Genomic DNA, 26,180 nt, shown 5'->3' with positions numbered 1-26,180 from the left:
GTGCCTTCAAAAATGATAAAAAGTTAATGCTTATTACATATATAAAAGACAAAAAAAATCAACACACATAAATACCTCCATGAGAAAAAAATGGTTCACATTAATGAATTAAAAAACATGAAATAAGAAAAAAATTTCTAATTTGATAGTTAAGCAGAGAAATATATATAAAACAAGTTATCATTTTATCCTTCCAGCAAGCATAGATTAATGAAAATCTGTTCCTTCCTGGAAGTATGTGCATTTAATGCTGATGGGAATGGAAAGTGACATTATTTTTTTGAAAAATTTAAATTTAAAATGTGACAAGAGTCTTAAAAACATTAGTATTCTTTAACTCAGTAAATAAAGTATTTAATTTCTATCCTGAGAAAAATAATCAGAAATAAATACAATCACGTGCCAAAAATAATGTTTAATCAACAACTATGCAACAGGATTATATCACCTTGTGACATTACAGATAGCCCTTAGTTTTTGTAAGTACACCCATTTGAAAATGATGAGATCACCTAAAGATGCATTTCTCAGAATGTAACTCCATTAAGCAGCACATGACTCTACTTAAATACCTAAGTATTTTAATTAAATATGTAAAAGACTATCTGCATAACATGATTAAAAATAAAAATAATATAAATTTTCAATAAGGGTTAAATGAATTGATAAAATTATACAATGGAATAATTTAGATCTACTAAATTATGGTTTCAGAGAATTTTAATGATATTTAGATATTGCTTAGAAGGTTACTAGAAAAGTTCTTAAAATAATATATTAAAATTAAGAAGTACTATTATACATAGCACTTATACGTCAGGCACTCCTACATATGTGAACTTACTTTATCGTCACAACAACCAACGAAATGGATATATATCTCCATTTTACAGACAGGGAAACTAAGGCACAAAAAAGATTTAAATAGCTTTCCCAAGAACCACAAACTAATAAGAGACCAAGTTAGATCTTGAACCTCCAATCTGTTTCCACAGCCTGCTCTTGACCATTAGTATATACAGAATGGGACAGATGGGACAGAAAGAAAAAAGAAAGACCTGTAGGAAAAAACGCCAAAACATTAACAAGACTGTAAGTAGGCTGCAGGATTAGAAGTATTTGCTTCCTTTCTTGTTTTCTGTAGTCTCCAAACTTTCTATAGCATATATGTATGGCTTTTATAAATAAATAAAAAATATCAATGAAAATTATTTTTAAATGAAAAAGAACTAATATATATTTCAAAACACATATGAATTGACCAATAGATGGGGGAAGTTCTGGGAACTGCCTTTTTCCAAGAAAAGAAATAAGATTATCTGGAAGGAGGAAAAGAGAGCAAGAAAGACAAAAAGATGTGAGAAGCAAAGTATAATATATTCAGGAACTGAGTTGGATAGAGTCCTGGATGCAAATCTGACATGCATCAATAAACTAATGCAAAAATAAAAACACAGATGTCAGAAAAGAGAATTACAGTAATTTCCAGAAATACCAACACAGGAAAAAGCAAGCATTTTAAACAGTTTTCAAACCAGAAAAGTATCCTTTTCTCCAAAACATTATATGATAGTATTTACAGAAATAACAATCTCATTGCCACATAGGTTTCTTTCTTTTTTATTTTTTTAAATTTTGTTTATTTTTACGTTTTAGTACCAGAAATTGAACCTGGGGCGCTTTACCACTGAGCTACTTCCTTTTAATTTTATTATTTTTTTATTTTTCTTTTTAGTTACAAAGAATAGAATCTATTTTGATATATTTATACAAGCATGGAATATATCTTATTCTAATTTTATAGCACTTACTTTCTTACATTACTAGAGGCCAAAACTTAAAAGCCTTAGCTTTTTGCTACCTATTGAAAGAGTCTGGATAACCAGCCACAATTTCCAATGTGTAGAAGAATCTTTAAACTTTTGGAAGTAACGGATAAGCTACTACAATCACATGGGAAATAACAGTTGATATAGTAACATGGATTTAGCATATATCATAATTGACCCAACCTAAAATTGAAAAGATTAGAACACTTAAGAAGAAAGGGATTAGTTATTATTCAAAAAATATTAAATCCTATCTCAAGCATGATTTAACCCACTGAAAACAAAATCTACTTCATTATTTATAATTCTGAATCTAAATGTAATAGGAGTTATATTACTAAAATACAAGATGCCTGTCTGGTAAATTTGAAAATTGAGGTTGCAAAAATCAAAGAAAAGAAAAGCTGCTGAATTTTTAAAAAAATTTTCAGTCTACACAAAGCCAAGCTTGTAAATTTTATTTTCTAATAGACTGATTTTCAATCATAATAATATCTAACTATTTTCTGATTCTAAAAGTAATGCATATTCACTGTAGAAAATCTGACAAACAGGAAATACAGAGAATAATTACCTACTATCTCAGACTGAGAGCTATCACTCTTATACTTTGGTGTAATTGTCTTTTTTACAAATGTAATCTGTTTTTGTTACATTTACACAACTGGAATCACATTTTAAGACTCACAACCTACTTCAAGCACTTTAACAAATATTTCATGGTATTTCCCAGGTGATAATTCTTTTAAAACACAGATTTTAATAACCACATGCTATTCCTTCACTTGGATGGATAATTCAATTACTAGCCCTTTGATTAACTAAAATACAACATCCAAATGCAACATGAAAACAGAAGTATTAAGAACTCTCATTAATGAATTTTATAATAGTATTACCTATCCTTCAGCTTGAATAGAAGTATGTGAAAAGATAATTTATTAATCTTAAATATGAATTTTATTTTACTTTTCATATTGGGGATTGAACCCAGAGGTGCTTAACCACTGAGTCATATCCTCAGCCCTTTTCATTTTTTATTTTGAGACAGTGTCTTACTAAGTTGCTTAGAGCCTTGCTAAACTGGTGAGGCTGGTACCAAGTCATGACAAAATGAATTTTTTTTAACTTTTTAGGAACAATCTTTTATCATTGTAGAGTTTTATTTAATTTTAAACACCAACATCTTTTCCTCAAAAGATTTCAAGTTGCAGAATTAGCAATTAATTTATATTAAACAAAAACAATTATGTTTTGAAATTGAAACCTACATTGACTTAACAAAAACATACCCACTATACTATCAAAGAAAGCTCCACGCAGATGCCAATCATTCTTATCATTTAGGAAAGTGATCATATGGGACAACAAAACATCATTGGCTTTCTGACGTCCAAAGAATACACATAGCCGTGTTATTCCATTTTCCATTAAAGTTTGCTTCACAATATTTTCTGGGTCACTTAACAAAGTGACAACTTTCTGCTGGACCATTTCATGTAAGGCTTGGAGTTCTGCAAAAATAAGGAAAAAAAAAAATCAAAAATTTTTCCCCTTAATATAGACTGAGGTTTCTTTTTTACTCCCTGGAGTAATAGGATGATCACAGAAGCCACCGTGGAAAGTCTAAAACCACTATGCTTTCCACTCTTCAAGTTCTGAAGGATAGGTATCTAAAATAGAAATTGAAGAATAGTCTAACAAGCAGATGCTATAAGCATATTACTATTTCACTAATTAAATATCTATGCTTATAAGCTTAAGGAGAAAATTAGAGGGAAGTACCAGAAAGGAGACATTACTCCCAAAGATAACTTAATCAAAACTGGAAAAGAGCAGATGTCTCTGGATATAATAAATATGATGGTACTAAGCAATGTTTAGAAAGCATTTTCACAGGTTGATTTATTATTTTAGATGCCAAAAAACATACTGCCGATTCTGTCAAGGCTTTATATCATTTGTTCGGCTGCCTTCCCTGACCTTGTTTTCTACTCACCTACCACTTTTCATTTATTCCTTTAGTCTCTCTTCCATTTACTAAAATGTAAGTTTGAGAATACGGGTCATTCTTTTATTCACCAACTACACCCCCAGTGCCTAGAGCAGATTCATAATTGCCTGATGAACAGCGTAAGTTGAGCAAATATGTGTTGACTAAATGAAAGAAAGTGGAGGCTACTCCTGCTCCATCCAGCTACTACCAAGGGAAAAGGTGACCAGGTCACTATGCAAAGTTATATGCTCACAATAAGAAAAACTAGATTAACTCCTCAAAAGTTTCAATATCTAAATTCATTATCTAAAAAGGTTCATTTGCTAGCTCAGTTGTATATAGCATAAAAATTCATAAACAAGACTTCTTTAGTTGTCCCCAACTAAAACCACCTTGGAGCAGATATGAACATTCTAAATCTTCCACATGAACATTAGCTAAAAACCTGTTATAAGTTGTGTGGAAATCTAAGACAGAGACCAAGTATGGTGATACACACCTGTAATCCCAGCTATTTGAGAGGCTGAGGCAGGAAGATTAAAGTTCAAGGCCAGCCTCAGAAACTTAAAAGAGACCCTGTCTCAAAATAAAAAATAAAAAGGGGTGGAGATGTAACACAGTGGTAGAGGACCCCTGGGTTCAATCCTCCATAACCACTATGAAAACAACCACTAAGAAAAAAAGAAAAGAAAATCAAAGATAAAACAATAAGTTTATCATTACATCTGTTCTTTAAAATAAATGCAATGAGTTTTGATAAGTAAATCTCAGACATATCATATAAAAGCAGTCTGTGGCTGAGGACACTCAAAATGTACTCATAAGAAAAGGTTTAGATTCTTTAGATATATAATGTTTACATTTTTTGAGAATTAGATAATTCAGCTACCTTAACTGTTCACATATATCAATTCTGGCTGGAAAAAATTTTCAATTAAGTCTGGAATCTATGGTGTTAAGCTGATCATTTTCCAACTAGATAATAATGTATGTAACAGAAAAAAAACAGTCACCAGGGACCCTTCCTATCCATATATCTACAATTTCCTCATCTTTCATGAAAACTATAAATGACAGTTTTTACAAGTTAGCAATAGCAATTCATTCTAACAGGAATTCTAAGAGAAAAAAATTACACAACCTGTATCGTAATTTCCATTTGAATGTGTAACTTCATCAATTTCTTCACTATTAGGGTCATTTTCCATGTTGAGATTCTTTAACTGTACTAATTCCAGGAATCTCAGAGCTGTTTCTGCCAGTAGAGCTATGTTTTCTATAAGATAAAGAGGGAAAAACTTATAATAATTACAACCTTAAATTTTTGTGATACTTATAACTTTTCCTAAGTCTTTAAGATTATAAATAATAACCATGAAACTAAGGGGAAACCTAGGACTTTTCAATTTAACACCTAATCAAATTTTTAGTAACTAATTTCATAATCTACAACCATCTCCAAACTCCCAGTTTAGTAATGAAACATCAGCTTTATTTAAAAATACAAAAATAACCCAAAATATGGTGCCCTAATATGAGGGAAAATTCTAAAAAAGCATCATCCTCTACAAAGACCTATCCTTTAAAAATTATCTTGACAAGTCAGAGATATTTATTAGACTAACATAGAAACATTGACATTGAATTAACATTAAGCTGGGCTTTGGAATCAGAAACACCTGGGCTCAAATCTGTACCCTGCCACTTACTAGCTTGTTGTTTAAACAATCTGAATCTTGGTTTCTTCACACATAAATGGGAGTCACAGCTACCTTAAAGAGCCACTGTCGAACTGAATCAATGACTGCTTTGCAAGTGATACTCCGAAGTTCTTAGAACAAAGTAATTTCTGCTGTCACATTTACTATCGATTATATCTGCTCTTCACTTGTATTTTCATTTTTATTTATTCCTGTGTATCCTCCCTTGCATTCCTGCTTCTGTGCTTAACATACGACAACCAAAGACTGTGTACTCCTTTACTTCTTAGCAATGAATAGAGCACTGAGCATAAATTTTAGCTACCTTAAACTTAAAACTGACTTCTTCCCTACTTTTTAAATTTATGAAATCAAAAATGCACCCTGTAACAGTTGAAATCTTTGTCTGAAACAGTGATTCTCTTCATCTTGGGCTCTCATTCTCCACCACTCCAGGTTCAACACTACCCTGAACAGACCCAATATTTACCTTTAAGTATGCAAGATTTTAGTGCCCTATAATGCCTATTCACCTTAATGACAGGGAATTTCTAGGCCATACACTCATAAGAAAGCAGAATTGTAGATAAATATCCCAACTTTAAGAAGATAGTTGTTCCTTGGTATCCACAGGGAAATGGTACTAGATCCCCTTTTGGAAACCCAAATCTATAGATGCTCAAGTCTCTTACATAAAGAAGCACAGTACCAGTATAAATCTATGCACGTCCTCTCATATACTTTAAGTCATCTCCAGACAACTCTAATGCCTGTATAATGCTATGTAAATGCTATATAAATAGTTGTTACGTTATATTGTTTAGGGAACACTGATTTTAAAGTCTGTACATGTTAAGCAATCAATAGTCAGATGAATCCATGGAGGAGGAACCCATGGCTATAGATAACCAAATATATATCTTTATTAGGAAAAGTCTCTTACTTCCATGGGCACTTATAAAATCTGAGTAGATCTATGATTATTTCCCCATGTAGGTCCATAAATACAATACACTTGAAAGTTCATTTTAAACGAGAGAAATCTATACAAGCATCTTTGAGATAAAAAAGAAAAACATCACATTGATTTTAAACTTTATAATGAATGTCATGCATGGTTTAATTATACTTAATCACACAAGTTCAAATAGACTACTGGCTCTGACTCTTCCTTTAAAAGGCTTCTTTATCAAGCACTGGGCCGTGAAGGAACAATGCAAGGTGCTGACAATGACCCTAGGTTATCATGGACTGTCACCATTAAGATCAAGAAGACCAGAAAAGCAGGACTGCTTTGAAATCAGTATCTAGTCCAGCAGCTCTAACAACTGAGAATTAGACCACATAGAGTTGGATAATGTTATTTAGCCTCTTCTAATCCCAATATCCTAACCTTTAAAATGAAGACACTCAGTGGTTGAATGCCCCTGTGCTCAATACCCAGTTCTGGGGGTGGGATGTGAGTGGGGGCAGGGAGGGAACTTATTCTGTCCCATTATTCTTTACCGTTGCATCTTTGTTACTCCTAACACTTATGTTATCATTATACATTGATTGGTTTCTTTACTTGTGAATCATCTCTTCCACTGAAGTGTTGACTCCATGAAAAAAAAAAAGAATACACTATAACATTTATTGCTTGAGGCTGCTTCAACTCACAACTAATCCTTGCAACAACCTTGAGCAGTAGGTTCCTTGACACCAAGGAGGTTCTGTAATAAATAGCAGCTATTCTGCTATGGTTAACAGTAATTAGATATCAATATGTTAATATGGCACCTATACATCAAAACACATGGAATACACTAGCCAAAAACAGGATCATAAAACCCTGGTAAGAAAGATATAGCTTATTTTTAAAAATTTATAAACTTTTATCTTACTTGATTTTATCTGTTCCATTATTTATATTTACCAAATGAATTATAAATATTCTTGTTATAAATAATAAGCTCTATTGTGTCTTAAAGAAATCCTGGATTTCTAGACCTAAAGTTTATACCTATATAATTATGGAAACCAGAAACCAGAAATAAATAGGCAGAGAAAAGTATAAATAACTAGATACGTATGGAAAAAGAAAAACACCCCAAAACTATCAAACCCTTTGTGGATGTGCCTAGAGATAAAACTAGCATCTAAAGACCATTTTTTTATATGTTCCATTAAATCTGTGGCAGGCAAATCATAAAATGAATAAACTAAGCAAGTTTCTTGCAAAGAAGTGAAAAAAATATGACTCTATACAACCCATATACTCTCTACAAAGACCTCAAAACAGAAGCTCTGATATCCAACAGAAAACAAAATACAGAATTATGTATATGTTTCAGGGACATTTTCCATGCTAAAATAAGCATTCAGAATTAACTTTGGGAGCTAAAAATACGAATCTCTATAATTGCGCCTTTGAGTAAGAATTAGAAGTGAATCACTAGGTGTTTATAACATAACCATCTCATCACAGAAAAACTATACACCCTAAGTACTAGAGAAATTGGAAGAAGAACCCTAAAATTCAGAAAGTATGCTGGTTTCTTTCAACACAAAAATACTCCAAAAAACTAACTTTTTCAACAGCAATAGATTGTTATAACCTAAAACTGAGAGCCACACAAGTAGATTTGTTCTAAGAAACATCGTAAAAGCCTAGACACTAGATCAGAAGCACATAGTTGTAAACATTAGCCTTATTCCAAGTTAGATATAATACTACCAGTAAAATCACAAGACTTTGTAGTGTATACTTTTTCACTTGTTAACTGTAACCACTTCAAAAATGGAAGAACACACAAAAGTTGAATCCCAGGAATAAGATTAGCTATAAATATATTAAAATTTACACAGATAGTTCAAAGAGCCAAGCTCGCACTTGGAATTTCCAAAGAAATCAGAAAAATCAGAGGTATTCTAGTCACTGACTTTAAAAATACCTGAGTAACTATAATCTGGACAATAAAATCTTACCAGCATAGGCTAGTCTAACTATAGTAGCATCATCTTGGGCTAAGTGGGCTATGCCTGGCAGAATGTATTCTGGATAGATATTGACATCATTGCGAGGAACCTCTTTGACAAGAGCAAGAACTTTGGTCAACGTCCTCAAGGCTTCAGCCCTCACTCTAGGAACAGAGTCATTGCTGAAATGCAAAAGATATGGAGTAATACGATCCAAAAGGATTTCTACACTTAATCTTGGGGCCAAATGGAGAATAAGTTCCAAAGCAGCAAGTTTGGAATCACAGTATTTAAGAGTCTGTAGGCAGGATGTTATAACAGACACCAAGATAACCAGCCCATTTTCCTTAGGCTCTCCTTCTGTTTTTTCTGGTAGATCATGTCCACAGAGATTGTGAATAATGTTGCCCAAATCCTTCCGTATAACCAGAATACGCTCATCTGCAGAGAGAAAAGTTTCCTTAGCAAACTGAGCCATGTAAGGCTGAAGGAAAGTGTAAAATATTTCAGGGAAAGCATTGCCACGCTGCTGCTTTAAGTAATCTTCAGCCTCTAAACGTTTATCTGGCTCTCGATGAATCATCTGAGTTACCTATACCAAGGGGAGAAAGGGAATAAAAATAGATTTAAGAACAGGAAATTAAACCAGATGAAAGTTATAAGGGCAATTTACATGTGATTTAAAGGGTTTCTGAGGTAATTCTATCCTCAATCTTTACCTGACAAACTACTTTTAGAACGTAAATACTAAAAAATATGCAACTCTACTATCATCCTAGAAAGTAACAGGAAATTACATACTAATGTGTTACAGAGTCCTGACATATAAAGAGGAGGTTATACCATGTTCAACATTCCCCATATATTAATGTAGGGTAATAATATATTGACACCTACAACTGAAAGATTCTTAAACTTTTCTGAGCAGATGATACCACTGAGGAACTAAGAAAAGTAATGGATCTTCTCCAGAGAAAAAAATATGCATGCAATTTTGGCAAATAAAAATTATTTACAATTCTGGAAGGAATCACAGAACCCCTGAAATCCACTTATATATGCCAGGTTCAGTGCACTAGTTTAAAACCTGTCACAAATCCAAAGAAAAAATACATAGTTTAAGTATATCTGTAGGATCTGGTCAAAAAGGGGAATACTTGGAGGGTTTCTGTTTTTTTTACTCTGCAGTACTGGGAATTAAACCCAAAGCCTTGGGCAAGGCAGGCAAGTTCTTTACCACTGAGCTACACATCCCAGTGGAATCAGTGATTTAAATTTTTCAAATAAAGTAAAAGATGAACTGGAGGTACTGTTCAGTTGTAAGAGTGCTTACCTAGCACATGAAAGACCCTGGGTTCAATTACTTACACTCACAAAAAATAAAAATAAAAAATAATGTAAAAGTGATGCGAATTTCTGTGAACACTAGAGATGATACATACCTAATCTGAATTTATCCTATGTTTTCTAGCACCATAAGGAAATAAATTTTTAATTTATTTTTTATTAGAGCATTGTAATTATACATAGTATTTGGGTTCACTATGACAAAATCATACATGCAAAGAATTTGATTTCAATACCCATTCCACCCTCACCTTTTCCTGCTCTAATCTACTAAACAGAAAAAAAAAAAAAAAATTTAAATAGCATATAAACTCTCCATTACTTAAAGATATAAATATCATAAAAATGTATCTGGTTATGTGAGCTTTCTGTTTATATTCTAAATAAAAACTTAGCACTGAACTGGGGGGATCAAATGTACTAAATGGAAAATAACCTAAAACAATTACTTCTACATTTGGATTAAGTCTTAAAGATTAAATAAATTCACTCCTTTCACAGTTAAGAAAATGTAGGCTCAAAGACATGAAGTTACTTAGCCAAATTAATAGGAAAAGTGTCACATCCAAAGAAATGCCAACTTCTAATTCACTGTACTGTTCACTGCACATGAGCTAAATTGGCTTCCTCTGAAGCACCTTGTTTAATATTTGCCATGGTTAAGAGAAATGAAAATATATTCTATGTTTCCCTACTGTCTTAAAGAGTATTCTAAATTCACCATCATCTTTTCCATGACTCACAGTCATTATCACTAGCATTAGTTACTATATGACTAACTGAAAAAAGATGTCCTCAACTGGGCACAATGGTGCACACCTGTAATTCCAGTGGCTCAGGAGGCTGAGGCAGGAGGATTACAAATTCAAGGCCAGCCTCAGCAACTTAGCAAGGTCCTAAGCAACTGAGCGAGATCCTATCTAAAAATAAAATATAAAAACGTCTGGGGACATGGCTAAGTGGTTAAGTGCCCGATTTCTGACACACACACCAAAAAAAAAAAAAAAAAGTACTCAAACAGTAATGCATACATATGTCTTGAGTGATCTCCCATAGAATTCCTCATGCCTGTTCTGCTATACCAATTTTTGATTCTATAACTCCTCTTCCAGGTTTGCCCTAATTCAATTCTATATGAAATGGCCCTTCGCTATTGTATTATATTCAAATTGATGTTCCCTATCTCCTTCATTTCTTACTAGCAAGCTCTATGTATAATCTCTTCAAAATCCAGGCACTTACGTGCAAATTTATCCAAAACATAGCTGAAGATTATAAAAGAAGATAGATGGATAACAGATTCCCTTTTTTTAAGTCAAATGATCTCTGCACATAACAGGAAAAACAACAGTATATTTCTCCCTAACAAAGTAACAATAGGCTTTAGTAGTCTATGTTTTACTGCTTTTTTCCAAATTTGTACATTCTGAGAGCAGACAAATGCAAAAGCAGGGACACAGTCCTATTAAAAACTCTATGGTAAATATCTGTAGCATAGTTACCAATTCTCTGATACTGCGATCTTCAATTTTATTTAGCACTTGTTCAGGGAAAAAATGTCCATTTCTATAAGCCAAAAGTTGAGAGAGATCAAACAATGGTACACCTTCTGTAAAAAGTTCAGCTATCACACAACCTGGAAAACAGTGATATAATTCCATTAGAAATGAGCAGCAAGAAATCATGCAATGTAGACCAGAATTCAGAAAATTCATAAAACTCAAAATACCAAGCCCAAAACAAAATGAATCAAAATTTTTAATGCAACATATAACTATAATCAAGTAGATATCTATTGCTTGATCATCAGTTTCTAAAATATAAACAAAAAAGGGGCATTTTTCTCCCTTTAAATGTAAACTTATGTAAATGTAACTTATGTAAAATTACTTCCCAGTTCTATAATTTAAAATCGTGACATCATATAATGTATTTTATATACATGCACATAACAAAATAAAGTCACCAGAAACTGTTTCTAAGTACAGATTTATAGACATTAAATGCATAAGGAACTGCTAAGAAGTCACATCTGAGGATTCATTTATTCATCATTAAACAAGAAGTTATTAGGTGTCTACTACACTAGGCACCAGTAGTATATAAAATCCCTGCCCTCATGAAGCCTTCCTTCTAGAAGGGAGAGAAAAAAAATGAATCAATGAACAAATACAAAATGTGAAGTGCTAACACGTGGTAGTAAAATCTGAGGTGAAAGAAGAACTAATTCAATTATTTTACACTAAGATAATCTTCAAACCAGAAATTTTAAAAAGCATCTACATTACCAAAAGGACAAAACGAATTCACTGAATCATTATATGACATGCATTTAAGTCTTAAAGAGACCCTTACATAGCCTAAATTCACAGTCTTCATATCTGCGGATGCCTCTGCATGAAATACTATTCTCCCAAGTATCTGGGTGGCTTAAACCTCCACCCCAGAACTTTACTCAAATATAATCTTAGCTGCCTTTCTTGATCACCTGTTTAAAACCGCAAAATCCACCACCACACCTACCTCATTCTCCTTACCAGGCACATTCCTTTTTCCCTATAAACTACCATGTTTCCCCACAACATCAATAGTTAGATTATATGGTGTTTCTTCATGGTCTATACACTCACTAGAAAGCAAACTCCATTAGGAAGACATATTTATTTTGTTTACTGAAAAATAAGAGAGTTTCTGACACATAAAATCCAATAAATTTGTTAAAATTAAGTGCCAAATTTTAGAGTAAAAAATTCCATTTTTAGAATAAAAAATTGCTATGCTATTTAAAACACCATAATTGACAAGGCAACAGAAGGCTCAATGCTATGGTTTGGATATTGGTTTAAGCGTCTCCCAAGCCTTCATGTGTTGAATTTTAATCCACATTGTGAGGTATTAAGAGGATGAAAACTTTATCTTGATTATGATGTTCAAAAGTGGAGCCTCTGGCAAGTAATCTGGATTCAAGTCATTAGGGCAGAGCCCTCATGATTAAATCCTGGTAGCTTCAGAAGCAAAGGGAGAGAAACAAGATACACAAAGACACAAGTACACACTCCTTGTCTCTGGCCATATGAAGCCCTGCACCACACCCCAGGACTCTGCCAGCACCTTGACCTTGTACCCCAAGAATCATGACCAAAAGTAAGCCTCTCCTTTTTTAATAAAGTAGTCTGCCTCATGTATTCTGTCAGAGTAGTGAAAAACGAACTAACGCATTCAGTAAATTTAAAAGGAATGAAATCATACAATGCCCTTCAACCCACAATAAAATAAGAAATGTGTAACAAAAGAAAACTGTAAAATTCACAAATATATAGAAATTAACATATTCCTAAATGGATCAAAAGAAAATTATAAAATACTTTGAGATGAATGGATGAAAATGCAACATAAGAAACTTAAGGGATATAACTAAAGCAGTAGAATAAATGCAACACTATAAGTACCAATATTAAAAAAGAAGAAAGAGCTCAAAACAATCTTAAGACACAAGAAAAAGAAAAGCCAACATAAATACAAAACATCCCCAAAATATTAGCAAATCAGATCTAGGATTAAACACTATAATCAAGTAGAATTTATTCTAGGAATGCAAGCAAGTCCTATGGATGAAAGCAAAAAATGAATATATCACATTAATGTAAATTAATAATAGGGAGACACAAAATCATCTCCATAGAGACAGAAAACACATTTGTAAAATCCAACACTTTCATGGTAAAAGTACTCAACAAAGGATACCTATAAAAATATCACAGCCAATAACACACTTAGTAGGGAAAAATTGACTGCTCTCTTCCTAAGATCAGGAACAAAAAGATATCAGCTCTCACCACTTGTATTCCATGCTTTAGGTTCTAGCCAATGAGAAAGTGAAAAAGATACAGAATGGGAGAAAATACTTGCAAATAATTTCTTTAATAAAAGACTCGTATCCAGAATACACAGACTCTTACAACTCCAAAATAAGACAAAATTTTTAAAAGGATGAAAGATTTAAATAGAGCTTTCTCCAAAGGAAATATATGAATTGTCAACAAGCATATGAAAAGATGTTGGGCTGGGACAATGGTAGAGCACCTGTCTAGCATGTACAAGGCACTGGGCTTGATTCCCAATTCCACAAAAACAAAACAAAATGAAAAAAGATGTTTATCACTAGTAATTAGGGAAATGCAAATCAAAACCATAATTAAGTACTATTTCACATCCACTACGATTGCTATTTAAAAAGATAAGTGTCAACAAGGATGGTGAGAAACTGGAGCCTCAGACATTACTGGTGGAAATATAAAATGGCACAACCACTTTGAAAAAGTCTGGTAATTTCTCAAAATGTGCATAAAATTATTATATGATCCTACAGTTCCCCTCCTAGGTAAGTTTCAATATGTTGAAAACAAGTCCTCACCAACACCTATACATGAAAGTTTGTTCACAGAAGCATTATTCAAAAAAGTCCAAAAGTGGAAACCACAATGTCCATCAATTAAAGAACGGATAAACAAAATGTGGTGGACCCACACAAGGGAATATTATTATTCAGCCATAACATGTTAAAACATGGATAAGCCTTGGAAACAGGCTGAGTAAAAAAGAAGCGCACAAAAGGCCACACATTGTATGACTACATTTGTATGAAATGTCCACAACAGGTTAAAACTGTAGAGAGATTTAATAGTTGCTAAAGGCCACAGAAAGGAAAGAGAAGTGAATACTAATGGTTTTTGTTCTGGAGTAATGAAAATGTTCTAGAATTAGTGATAATGGTTATACAACTCTACAAATATATTAAAAACCACTGAATTATACAATTTAAAAAGGTAAATTTTATAGTATATCTCAATAAAGTTAGATTGTTTTAAAAAAGCATATATGGTATGCTTCCTTTTATTAGAAGGAAAATTGAAAAATATGTATGATGTGTATACATACATTTGTATATATGTGTGAATGCATATGTATATTTTCTCTTTACTTTTAAGAAACAAAACAACAAAGACTAAACCAGAAAACAATGAAGTTGGTTACAGATACTGAGAGGGGAAAATGGGGTAGAAGGGATACTTCCCTTTTAGTGTGATTTTGACTTTGGAAAGCATACTGATGCTCCCATTCAAAAATTAAATTAGCTGGGTGCGGTAGCACACACTTGCAAACCCAACAGCTTGGGAGGCTGAGGCAGGAGGATCCAGAGTTCAAAGCGAACCTCAGCAAAAGTGAAGCACTAAGCAATGCAGTGAGATCTTGTCTCTAAATAAAATACAAAATAGGGTTGGGGATGTGGCTCAGTGGTCAAATGCCTGAGTTCAATTCCCAATAACTCCTTCCCCCCCCCAAATTAAAGTAAATCACTAAGAATGGGAATGAAAATAAATTTAAAAACAGTAAATCTAAATGTATTTCAACAGGATACCAAACCACAATAAAAGAAGATCAAAATGGAGCTGGGCATAAAGAAATTCTGACCCATCCTTATCCAAGAGTAGGTCATAAGACCCTCCTCATTCCAAAGGGGTCCTGCCTCATAACCTTGAAGGAGGAATTCTACACAGAAGGGCCAAGAAGAATATCGAAGCAGTCAGTCCTTCCTGGGTATCCCCACACGTCTACTGGCATTAGATTATACTCTTTATCCAATCATATTTTGACACAGTTGTCCATGCTTCAATCTTGCCTATGCAATGAACTCAAAAAAAAAAAAAAAAAAAACCAAAAGGATGGGGTTCGGATAGCTTCCCAAACACATAAAAGGTTCCTGGAGGGTGGCATGCCCAGAGAGGGCATGGAAGCTTCCAAGCTTCTCCCACACCTCTGGCTACTGTAAGACCCAAGTAGCAGGACACTCTAATAGCAATAAGCACTATATGGCAACTTTTAATATCATTCATTACACACTGAAAGAGCTAGGTTTCCTTGGAGAAATATCTGGTTCTACTGCTGGGACAAGGTAGAGTCAATGTCATGGGCCAGAAAGAAATGCTGAGAAAAAAAAAAAAAAAAATGATGAATATGTCACAAGGACACAGGAGTCAGGTTCAAAGAGGATTCCACTGGCCAAATCTGAAACACCCAGTACACCAAAATAATTAAGCATCATAAGAAATACGTTTGGCTAAAAAATTAGTAATTAATGAGCCCATACCAATTATAAATAAATGGGAAGAGCAGATACTACAGTATAGTAAAAGTTGAGGTCCTACTGGTAAGTGTAGAGGAAATGCTTGAGTTGGAAAATCATTCTTTTTGTACCATCATACTAAAGACTAAAGCAGGCAAGAATCACTAGTGGATACCAAACAGATGTTAAGGCCCAAATTGTAATGATGGACAGGGCATTTCTGTGTTCTTAGATTTACTCCCATAGGTTGCTCATTAGTTGCAAAGGACTGAAAAACAAAAGGTAACCACAGAGGGGGAGAAACTCAGAAAGACTTTGATCAAAATTATATCACCAGGAGACATCATTTACCTCCAGATGTGATACTAAAAAAACATCATCACCTATGTAGTATTTCTACTTAGAATAACCTGAATCTGGTCATTGGAAATATCAGATAAGACCTAAAGAAGGACTATTCAATTAAAAAACAGAGGGGGAGCCAAGAGGGAGCCAGGTGTCGTGGTGCATGCCTATAATCCCAGTAACTTGGGAGGCTGAAGCAGAAGGATTCCAAGTTCAAAGCCAGCTTCAGCAAGTTAGTAAGGCCCTAAGCAACTTAGCAAGACCCTGTCTCAAAATAAAAAATAAACAGGGCTGAGGATGTGACTCAGTGGTTAAGAAGCCATTGGGTTCAAACCCTAGCAGCAAAACAAACAAACAAAAAAAAAGAACAATGGTAGAGTGAATGCTTAGTTAGCTGGAGTTCAAACCCCAGCACCAAAACTACAACACACATCAAAGAAAGAAAAAAGGATGCAGGTGGAGAATGGGGAACAGGGGGACACAGGGTACATATAAAATCTGGTGAAAACCAAATAATTTCAAGCAGGGCTCTACCCATGTAACAAGAGTCAGAATATATACACTTCACTTCTCCCAAACCAGTAGCCAGGAGCCATGAATACACACCTTACAGGTGTGGGGAGTAACATTCCGAACTCAAAGATTCAAAGTTTAAGAGTTATGGAAGATAAGACAGAAACCATCCATCTATTTTTCAAAGGAACAGAAAAGCCTACCTTCAGTCAAAATAACATAGGGCTCTTTAGTTTGGAAAAACAAATCCCGCGGTAAGAATTTTGTTGAAGTGTACAAAACTATAAAGTACACAAAAAGGATCAACATAAACTTACCAGACCTTGAAATTTTAAACCCTATAAATGATTCCCTAAAGCTAGAAATTAATATTCCTTCTTTAGGTGTGTTATCTGATGTTTCCAATGACCAGATTCAGGTTATTCTAAGTAGGAATACTGCATAGGTGATGTTGTTTTTCAGTATCGCATCTGAAGATAAATGATGCCTCCTGGTAATATAATTTTGATCAAAGTCTTTCTAAGCTAGATACAAGTTAATATACAAGTCAATAATATACAAGTTAATAATATACTTGTATAATACACAAGTTAATAAGTTTAAAAAGTAAAAATGGCTCAAGAAAAATTGAAATAAATGTATTAGTACACAAAGTTGGAACTCTGAATTCGATTTATAATTTTAAGTGAAATGGAAATATGTTCCACATGGAATGGACTAGGTCCACCCAAGAGACAAGTGGTTCACCCAGAGTTTTCCACATGGCAGGTTTTTTATTTGGTCTGGAAATCTCCCTCTTCATGTTAAATTTTTAATCCTATTATACATGTTGAGTATCCCTATCCAAAATGCTTGGGACCAGAAATGTTCCAAATTAGGAGGGTGTTTTTTAGAGTTTGGGATATTTGCATAAACTTTAGTACTTGAATATCTCTTATCCAAAAATCCAAAATTCACAATGCTGTAAAGATTTTGGGTTTTCAGATTAGGCATAGTCAACCCATATTTACATCCTAGAGGCTGAATCTATCTGATCAAGAAGACTCCTCAGGGTTATACTGGGAGACAGGTTAATGAACTGAACAGACCAACATAGGTACAATTCTAAGTAACAATTGTTACTCATTCTCCTAGATGAAACAGTCTTTTTCATTAATCATGTTACTTTTCCTAAATCATCTAAACTTTGGTTCAATTTATATTTTTCCTGTAGTAAACCTATGGGTAAAAATAAGGTTACATCAAACCATCAAAAGTTACCAGAAATTACACTGATGTTAGAGTTCACACTGTCTGTTAGAGTACTTTCTTCAACCCACTTCTGCTCTCTATCACAGAAGTTCCTATATAACCTGGAGCCCCTGGCCCAGATTCTTGTGGTCTGTGTATGTGTGTGTGGTGTGTGTGTATATATGTGTGTGTATATATATATATACACACACATATGTTTATGAATGCATGGTACATTTTTCCACATAGTCCATTGATTTCACCAAAATTCTTTAGGAGATCCAAAAAGAGATCAAGAATCATTTCTCTACAAACTCTCCTGGCTTATAAACTCATTCCTTTGGCTACAAATACCATTTCTTAATAATTCCCAAATATTCACCTCCATCTCCAATTTCTTCTATTCACCAAACTTTCACAGCCTATTGCACGCACGTCTCCCAACACCTCCAACTTAACATCATCTTGCTACCCTCACCTGTTCTTCCTCGTGTGTCTCCTATCTCAGGACCAACAATGCCATCCACTCAGTTTCTCCAAGAGGAAAAGGAGTTGAATGTTCTTGACTTTGTCTTCCAATCACAAAATCCTAAGAATTCTACTTACTACCCCTTAAGCATTACCATTTCTGTCTATCCCCTCCAACTCTGCCATAAACTAAAGTCAGGCACAATCATGTCTTTCCTGGATTGTGACAGTTTTCTCCTAAATTGTTTTCCTATCTCCAGTGTGGACCACCTGCAATCTACTCCCCAAGCTTTATCAATGTTTTGTCTAAAACACATATCTAATCGGCTAGCATGGGCATGCCCTCTCTTTTCCTATATTCCTGATACACTAATCAACTTGAAGTGCCCTAACACATCAGTACATCATCCTTTGGTCATTAAGCCTTTGTACAAACAAGATTTTCTGCTTGAAACAAATTAACCTACCAAAACTAACCCCTAATCATCTGGCAGGTCTCAATTTAAAGACCAGTCTTCTCATAGAGGACTTCCCTGATCTTGCCGATCTACCCATCCAATCCCCATGTAAACTTAATTTAAGCACCTATGTGTTTCAGTAACAATACCCTATGCTTATCACCACCATAGCAAACACCAAAGTGAAATGTCATCTTCAAAGAGGAACATATATTATCCATTATGTCAAAAGCACTTAGAACACTATATGACACTACACTAGAATTACACAAATACTCTTAAACGTTTAAATGAATGAGATGTTCTTTGCATTTTCTGGGTACTTAAAATGGCCAATGAAGGAATGATGCATCTATCTAAAACAGAACATTAGGACATATGAAGAAATTAATCTTTGAACATCTGGCAACTTAGGAATAAACTATATTTCTACAGCTTATTTTGGCAGTTTAAAAAAGCTTAATGAGCTTTTAATTTGCAAATGAGCTAATTTGCAAATAAGCAAATGCGACTAACTCAAATACCTGCTGAAAAGATGTCCATTGCTCTCTTCAATTCTCCTCTTGTTCTCTGATTACTATTTAAGTCTACAAGTGGAGTTGAAGGATCTCTCATATATTCTAACTCAGTAGCAAACATACCACCATCAACAAAACGTTCAGGAGCAATGTAGCAAGTCCTCCTCCGTGAAGTATCAAAGAAATAGTTGAAATCTGCTGGGTTGTCCTCTGGAAGATAAGTGGGTTTAAAACTGGCAAAATCAGTTAGAAGAACCCAATTCCAACTAGTAACCATCACATTCTCAGTCTTGATGTCCCCATGACGGACTCCAGATTTGTGTGCCTGGTCCACAGCTGTCAAGATCTGGAAAGCGATCCAACGTTTCTCTATGTTATTTAAGAATGGACGGGTACTGATGCGATCATAGAGGTTGTCTCGCACATACTGCCTAAACAGCATAGCTGCTTTCTCAGATGCTTTTTCTGCTGCTTTCTGGAAAGGCAGACAGTTCTGTGCAGAGTGAAGCCTGATTTTGAGTTCCTCCAGTTCTTGTTTATAGCTGGTTAATGGCAATGTGGGATCCTGAATTGCAAAGACCTTCACAACCACCAGGCCTTCTCTATGCTTTGCTCGAGCAACTTTAAAAAATCGAGTACTTCCCAGGCTCTTATCATATTCAAAGTCGTGGATGTCGGAGAAGTAACTCTCCACAGAAAGGATCTGGGAAGGAGCAATGCCAGCAAGTTGATTTCCCATGATGGCAAGTACTTCTGGGTCAGTAAGTTAGGACACAATTCCTATTTAAAAGAAAACAAGAGAGGGAGAAGAGAAGAAATAAAGAAAGAAAAGGAAAAAAAGAAACAGTGAAACACAACTTGGTCTCTTCCAGAAAGACAGATGTACAATATTTCTCTTCCACTGAGGGCATAATACCTAGCTTTCTGAGCAATCTCTAAATTTCAGACACAGGTCTCCTTCTATTTTATCTAAAAAGATGGTGTTATTTCATGTTGTCCTTTCCAGGAGCTCAAATGTACTTAGATAGGTCCCTTCAACATTAAGCTGAAAATGTTAAAATGTGTATTTACTGATATTTGGATTTGAAATATTCATGAGCTCTTACTGTCCTTGGGGCTATGAGGGTCACAAAAGTAAAATATGACACAGCCCTTGCCAAGAATTTGTAATTTTCTTGGGGAGAAGAAATAGGCACATTAAAAACTCACAACTAAGAATCACCTACTGCAGGTGATTATCCTGAAAGGGTAAGGATAAGAGCCACAAAATCAGTATTTCCTGGGCCCTTCCAGTCTAATTCCAGTGTGTCCTCCCACCCATCTAAAACAGAGCGGGGTATAGTGGCACACGCCTGTAATCCCTGCGACTCCAGAAGCTGTAGCTGGAGGATCAAGTTCGGGCCAGCCTCAGCAACTTAGCAAGACCCTGTCAAAAAATATAAATAAGTAAAAAAGGTTGAGAATGTAGCTCAGTTGTAGAGCACCCCGGGTTCAATCCGCAGTACCAAGAGAAAAGAAAAATTAAATAAAGCGCCAATTCCTCTGGTTTGCAAAGGAAACCAAGAAACCCTGCCAGACACATTTAAAAAAAAAAAAAAAAAAAAAAAAAAGTAAGCCGAAATACACATTTGCCCAGGGTTATCAGGTTTGCAGAAAATTAAAGTCCCCCACCCCAGCTTTACGCACATATAAACATTTACCCTACGCCTCTGAGAACTGTCAAAAATCGCTGGATAGCTCACAGTGGGGGCATGGCAGGACACCTGGGGGCCTGGGCGTGAAGGGCATCAGCAGCTGGGAAAGTTGTCTCTCTGAGGGATCTTCCTTCAAAGGCAGGACGTGAGAAGTTGGGGAAGGAATGCAGAAATGTCCCAAACTCCTCTCCGGCGGTCCGCAGAAGAAAGACGAAGGCACACTGAAAAGATTCCACAAGATACCCAAGTACTTGCCCCCGCCAGGCCCCTCCTGCCCGCCCCGGGGGCCCCACGTCCCCGAGCCTCGCTTCCTCTCGCACCGGGGTCCAAACCCCTCCGAGCCCTCTTCCAAGGCCTCACCGCCCGGCGGGGAGGTGGAACCGGGGGTGGGACCGGGGGGTTGGTGGAGACCGCCAGCCAGTTCCAGGAAAATACTACTTCACCTACTTCAGCTTGCAGCAAACGCCGAACTCCCGGGAAAACAGCCGGTCTGACCTCACTTCCTGTCGCAGAGCGGAAGTGACGCATAGGCTTGAGGAAGAGCAAACTAGGAAGCTGGTTGCTAGGAAACGAGGGAGAGGATGGGCTCAGGGAGACAAAAAACCGGGATGCGCTGGCTGAGGAAGTTAGAGGAAGAAAATAAGATTCTTTCATTCCCAAATGCTGAGAGTTCAGACATACCCCAGAATCTCCTCGGACGCCTCTTTATTCCAGCTCACTGGAACAGTTTTTTTTTTCCCTACAATTTTTATTGATGCATTATAGTTGTAATAATGATGGGATTTGTGTTACATATTCACACATGCACACAATATAACAATGTAATTTGGTCAATATCATTCCCCAACACGTCTGCTCGTCCTCCCGCATCCTTGTCCCTTTTCTCTATTGATCTTCCTTTGATTTTCCTGAGGTCCCCCCCCCCCCACACTTTTCCTTTTTCCTCGCTTGCTTCTGTTATGAGAGAAAACATCCATCCCTTGACCTTCTGAGTTGGACTTATTTTGCTTAACATAGTGATCTCTAATCCCATCCATTTTCCTGCAAAATGTCATAATTTCATTTTTCTTTATGGTTGAATAAAACTCCACTATGTATATATACCACATTTTCTTTATTCGTTCATTCATTGATAGACACCTAGGATGGTTCCATAGTTTGGCTATTGTGAATTGTGCTGCTATAACCATGGATATGCATGCATCGCTGTAGTATGATGAATTTAATTCTGTAAGATGAATACCAAGGAGTGGTATAGCTGAATCATAAGGTAGTTCTATGCCTAGTCTTTTGAGGAACCTCCATACTGATTTCCATAGTAGTTGTGCTAATTTATAGTCCCACCAACAGTATAAAAGTGGATAACAGAATTCTTTAAGAAAACTCACAAGCATGTTTAGGAAAGTTAATATATGCCAAAATGAATTTTTAAGAGCCTTATTGAGATAGGATTTACATCTCATAAAACTCACCTGTTTAAAATATACTAATCAGTGGGTTTTATCTGGACATTTCATATATGTAGCATGCAACATATAGTCCTGGTGAGTTTTTTTCCTTGTACTAGGGATTGAACCCAGGTGTACACTACCACTGAGCTGCACTCCAAGACTTTTTTATTTTTTATTTTGAGACAAGGTCTAGATTAATTGCAAGAGACTGGCTTCACACTTTGTGATCCTCCTGCCTCAGTCTCCCGAGTCACTGGAATTACATGCATAGGCCACCACGCCTAACTTGTGACTGACTTCATTCAATTTACCTCACATTTTTGAGGGTTTCTTTTTATTGTTGATATGCCATAGCATGTGTGAATTTAGCATATTTTGTTTATTCACTTGTCAGTTGGACCTTTGGGTTGTTTCCACTTTGGAGCTATTATGAACAATGCTGCTAGGAACATCCATTTATGTCTTTGTGTGGTCATATGTTTTCATTACTTTAGGCAAAAACCAAGGAGTAAAATTGTGGGCTTTCATAGTAACCCTGTGTTTAACATTTTGAGAAACTGCCAAACTGTTTTCCAAAGTGCTTATACTGTCTCGTGTTCCTGCCAGCAATGTATGAGGGCTCCAACTTCTCTATGTCCTTGTTGACACTTGTTGTTATCTTTTTTATCATAGCTATCCTAGTGGGTGTGAAGTAGCATCTCATTGTGGTTTTGGTTTGCATTGTGCAAATGACTAATGATGCTGAACATCTTTTCATGTGTGTATTGGCCATTTATATATCTTCTTTGGAGAAAAGTAATATCTATTTAAATCCTTTTATTCATCTCTTAATTTTGAGTTATAAGAATTCTTTATATACTCAGGATACAAGTGTCTTATCAGAAATATGATTTACAAATATTTTCTGTGTTGTCTTTTCACTTTCTTGATGTTTTTTGAAACACCAAATGTTTCCAACCAAAACTATTTTTTTCAGTACTGGGGACTGAACCCAAGACCTCACACATGCTAGGAAAGTTTTCTATTACTAAGCTACATCCTCAACCATTTTTTAAAATTTTATTTCTAGACAGGGTCTCACTAAATTGCCGAGACTGGCCCTGTACTTATGATCCTCCTGCCTCAGATTCCTGAGTAGCACACATTACCATACCTGACCAAAGCTGAATTTTTTATCATCCCTGCAATATTCCCATCCATTATATTTCTAAAGTTATAAATTTAGAAATTAAGTCATTCTTGACATCTTTCTTCTCTCTCCCTCCTTAACCCTACCTTCCCCATTCCTTCCATTCAATTGTCACCTGCTGCTGTTGAGTCCACCTTCAAAATTACCATGAACCCATTTCACTGCCATCTTTCCAGGGCCTAGATCAAACAACTATCATTGTCATTATTATGGGATACCTCCCAAAGTCACATGTTGAAAGCATGGTCCCCAATATAGCAAGGTTCAGAGGTAGGTCTTTTAGGAAGTGATTGGATCAGGAGGTCTTTGACCTAATCAGTGTATTAATGAAGTGGATTAATCCATTGCTAGCTGAATGGACGACTGGGAAGTGGAACCTAGTTGGAGGAAGTAGGTCACTGGGGGTGTGCCCTAGAAGGATTTATCTTCTCCCAAGTCCCTTCCACGGATCCTGCCCTGCTTCCTGACTAGCCACACCTATATGCCATGATGTTCTGCTACACCTCAGGCCCAGAGCAATGAAGCGGCAGATGATAAACTGAATTCTCGGGAACCATAAGCAAAAATGAATTTTTCCTCCTCTAAGTTGTTCTTGTCAGGTATTTTGGTCACAAAAATCAAAAGCTGATGAATATAGTCATGATATGTAGATTTTTGAAATCTTTGCAAAAAAGGCATTACTTGTCACAAAATTATTTTCCTATTTTTTCCATGCATTCTTTTATGTTTCATTTTGTCTTCTTGAATTTCTGAAGTGTTTATCCAACATTTGGTTTTTTCCTGGAGAGACAGTTACCCAAAAACGTTAACAAGTAATTGTCAACAAGTAATCCATTTCCCCCCACTTATTTGAAATGTCCTATTTACCAGGTACCAATTTCCTATAAATATTTTGGTTTTCTGGATTTTCTCTTCTAGCCATTGAACTGCTATTTAATTCATCTTCCAGTCCAGTTGTAATAATTATATAATATTTTAATATCCAATGGGGCAAGTCTTAGAATGATCTTTATTTAGAATAAAACTATAATCATAAGACATGTATGCTTATACCATTCTAGAAGCTAGTCCCATTTTTAAACTGAAGTTTAAAATCCTTAGCTTAGCCCACAAACCCTGCATGATTTGATCCCTGCCTAACTCCCCACCCATAGCTGGTGCCACTCTTTGTCCCTCTCAAACCCCGGTACTGACCTTCCTTTTACTCCTAACCTGTCAAACTTCTTCGAACTGCTAGCCCTTCACACTTACTCCTCCTTCTGCTTATAATGCCCTTTCCCCTTCTTTTTATCAAAAATCTGCTTATCTTCTAAGTCCCAGATTAAATACCTACTACACAGGAAGGTCTTTCCTGACTGCCCTCCATTCAATATTCACAAGGACTCCATATTCATCATAGCACATATTATCCTTAAAATCATTTGATTTGGGGAAGGTAACTTTATGTCTCTTTCTCCTCCAGACCATAAACTCCATGAGGGTAGTGATTGTGTGAATCTTATTCACCAGGGTATACTCAGTACCTGAAGTAGTACCAAATACAGGGTAGACATTCAACAGATAGTTAGCCTTGCCCCAAATGCATTCATCTGCCTGATCTCTAGTCATGCGCAGCCCTCCTGGGCTGCTTGTAATCCTGAGGTGTTCTCTTGAACTCTGTTCTCTTTGCATCCTAAGGAAAAGAAATAGAGGGAATCCCTGATGTAAACAACACCTTCCAGTTAAAAGTAAATATTTTCCCTTTTTCTAAAAGAATGCCAGCTGATACATTTTAAATGGCGCCATTTTGTAGCCTGCAGGGTAATAATTAGTAAAGATCGTCAGTAGATTCTGAACTCTTCTTTTGAAAGGTTGTGGGGCAACAAGGTACTTTCATGGTGCCCAAAGAATATCTAAAGATTACTTTGTAAATTAAAATGGTGGGGTAGGAAATGAAACTTTTATACTGAAAAGCTACCAGTAACCCTTTTATCAGAACTCAAACTTAATGTCACTAATACTAATTCACAGATATTATGAGGTTCTTAATCTAACGCAATGGGAAATACACATTACCCTTGACACTGTCTTGCCAAGAATGCTAGACCTGTTGCCTGTAATCCCAGTCACTCAGGTGGCTAAGGCAGGAGGATCCCAAAGTTCAAGGGCAGCCTAGGCAACTAAGCAAGACCGTATCTCAAACAAAAATGAAAAGTGTTAAGGATGCAACTTAGTGGTAGAGGGTTTACCTAGAATATACAAGATTCTGGACTTAATCCCCAGAACACAAAAACAAAAAAGTTTAACCTGAATCTAAGTAAGACCCTAAAGTTCACTTTTCTGTATACTGGCCACTAGCCATATTTGACTATTGAGTACTT

The 26,180-nt window shown here is 35.5% G+C and overlaps 1 protein-coding gene across 6 annotated transcripts in view; it reads right to left on the bottom strand.

Moving 5' to 3' along the window:
• Pik3r4 (phosphoinositide-3-kinase regulatory subunit 4) overlaps window positions 1–21,686 on the bottom strand; it is a 68,449-nt gene extending 46,763 nt beyond the window's left edge. Inside the window, exons 1-8 of one of the 6 annotated variants that reach the window (XM_047564382.1) lie at window positions 21,628–21,686; window positions 21,187–21,401; window positions 20,839–20,912; window positions 19,493–20,266; window positions 11,333–11,466; window positions 8,493–9,075; window positions 4,967–5,101; window positions 3,122–3,343 (exon numbers count right to left, since the gene is read on the bottom strand). In XM_047564382.1, the coding sequence (XP_047420338.1) occupies window positions 3,122–3,343; window positions 4,967–5,101; window positions 8,493–9,075; window positions 11,333–11,466; window positions 19,493–20,225 (1,807 nt within the window). In that variant the 5' untranslated portion in view covers window positions 20,226–20,266; window positions 20,839–20,912; window positions 21,187–21,401; window positions 21,628–21,686. The remainder of the gene's footprint in view (window positions 1–3,121; window positions 3,344–4,966; window positions 5,102–8,492; window positions 9,076–11,332; window positions 11,467–19,492; window positions 20,267–20,838; window positions 20,913–21,186; window positions 21,402–21,627) is intronic. The other 5 variants (XM_047564383.1, XM_047564380.1, XM_047564381.1 and 2 more) reach the window with 5 other exon arrangements.
• Between the last annotated feature and the right edge of the window lie 4,494 nt (window positions 21,687–26,180).

The sequence above is a fragment of the Sciurus carolinensis genome, chromosome 9 (assembly GCF_902686445.1).
Source record: "Sciurus carolinensis chromosome 9, mSciCar1.2, whole genome shotgun sequence".
NCBI lineage: Eukaryota > Metazoa > Chordata > Mammalia > Rodentia > Sciuridae > Sciurus > Sciurus carolinensis.
Note: the sequence above shows the minus strand (reverse complement) of the source record. Positions and strands in the feature narration are given on the sequence as shown.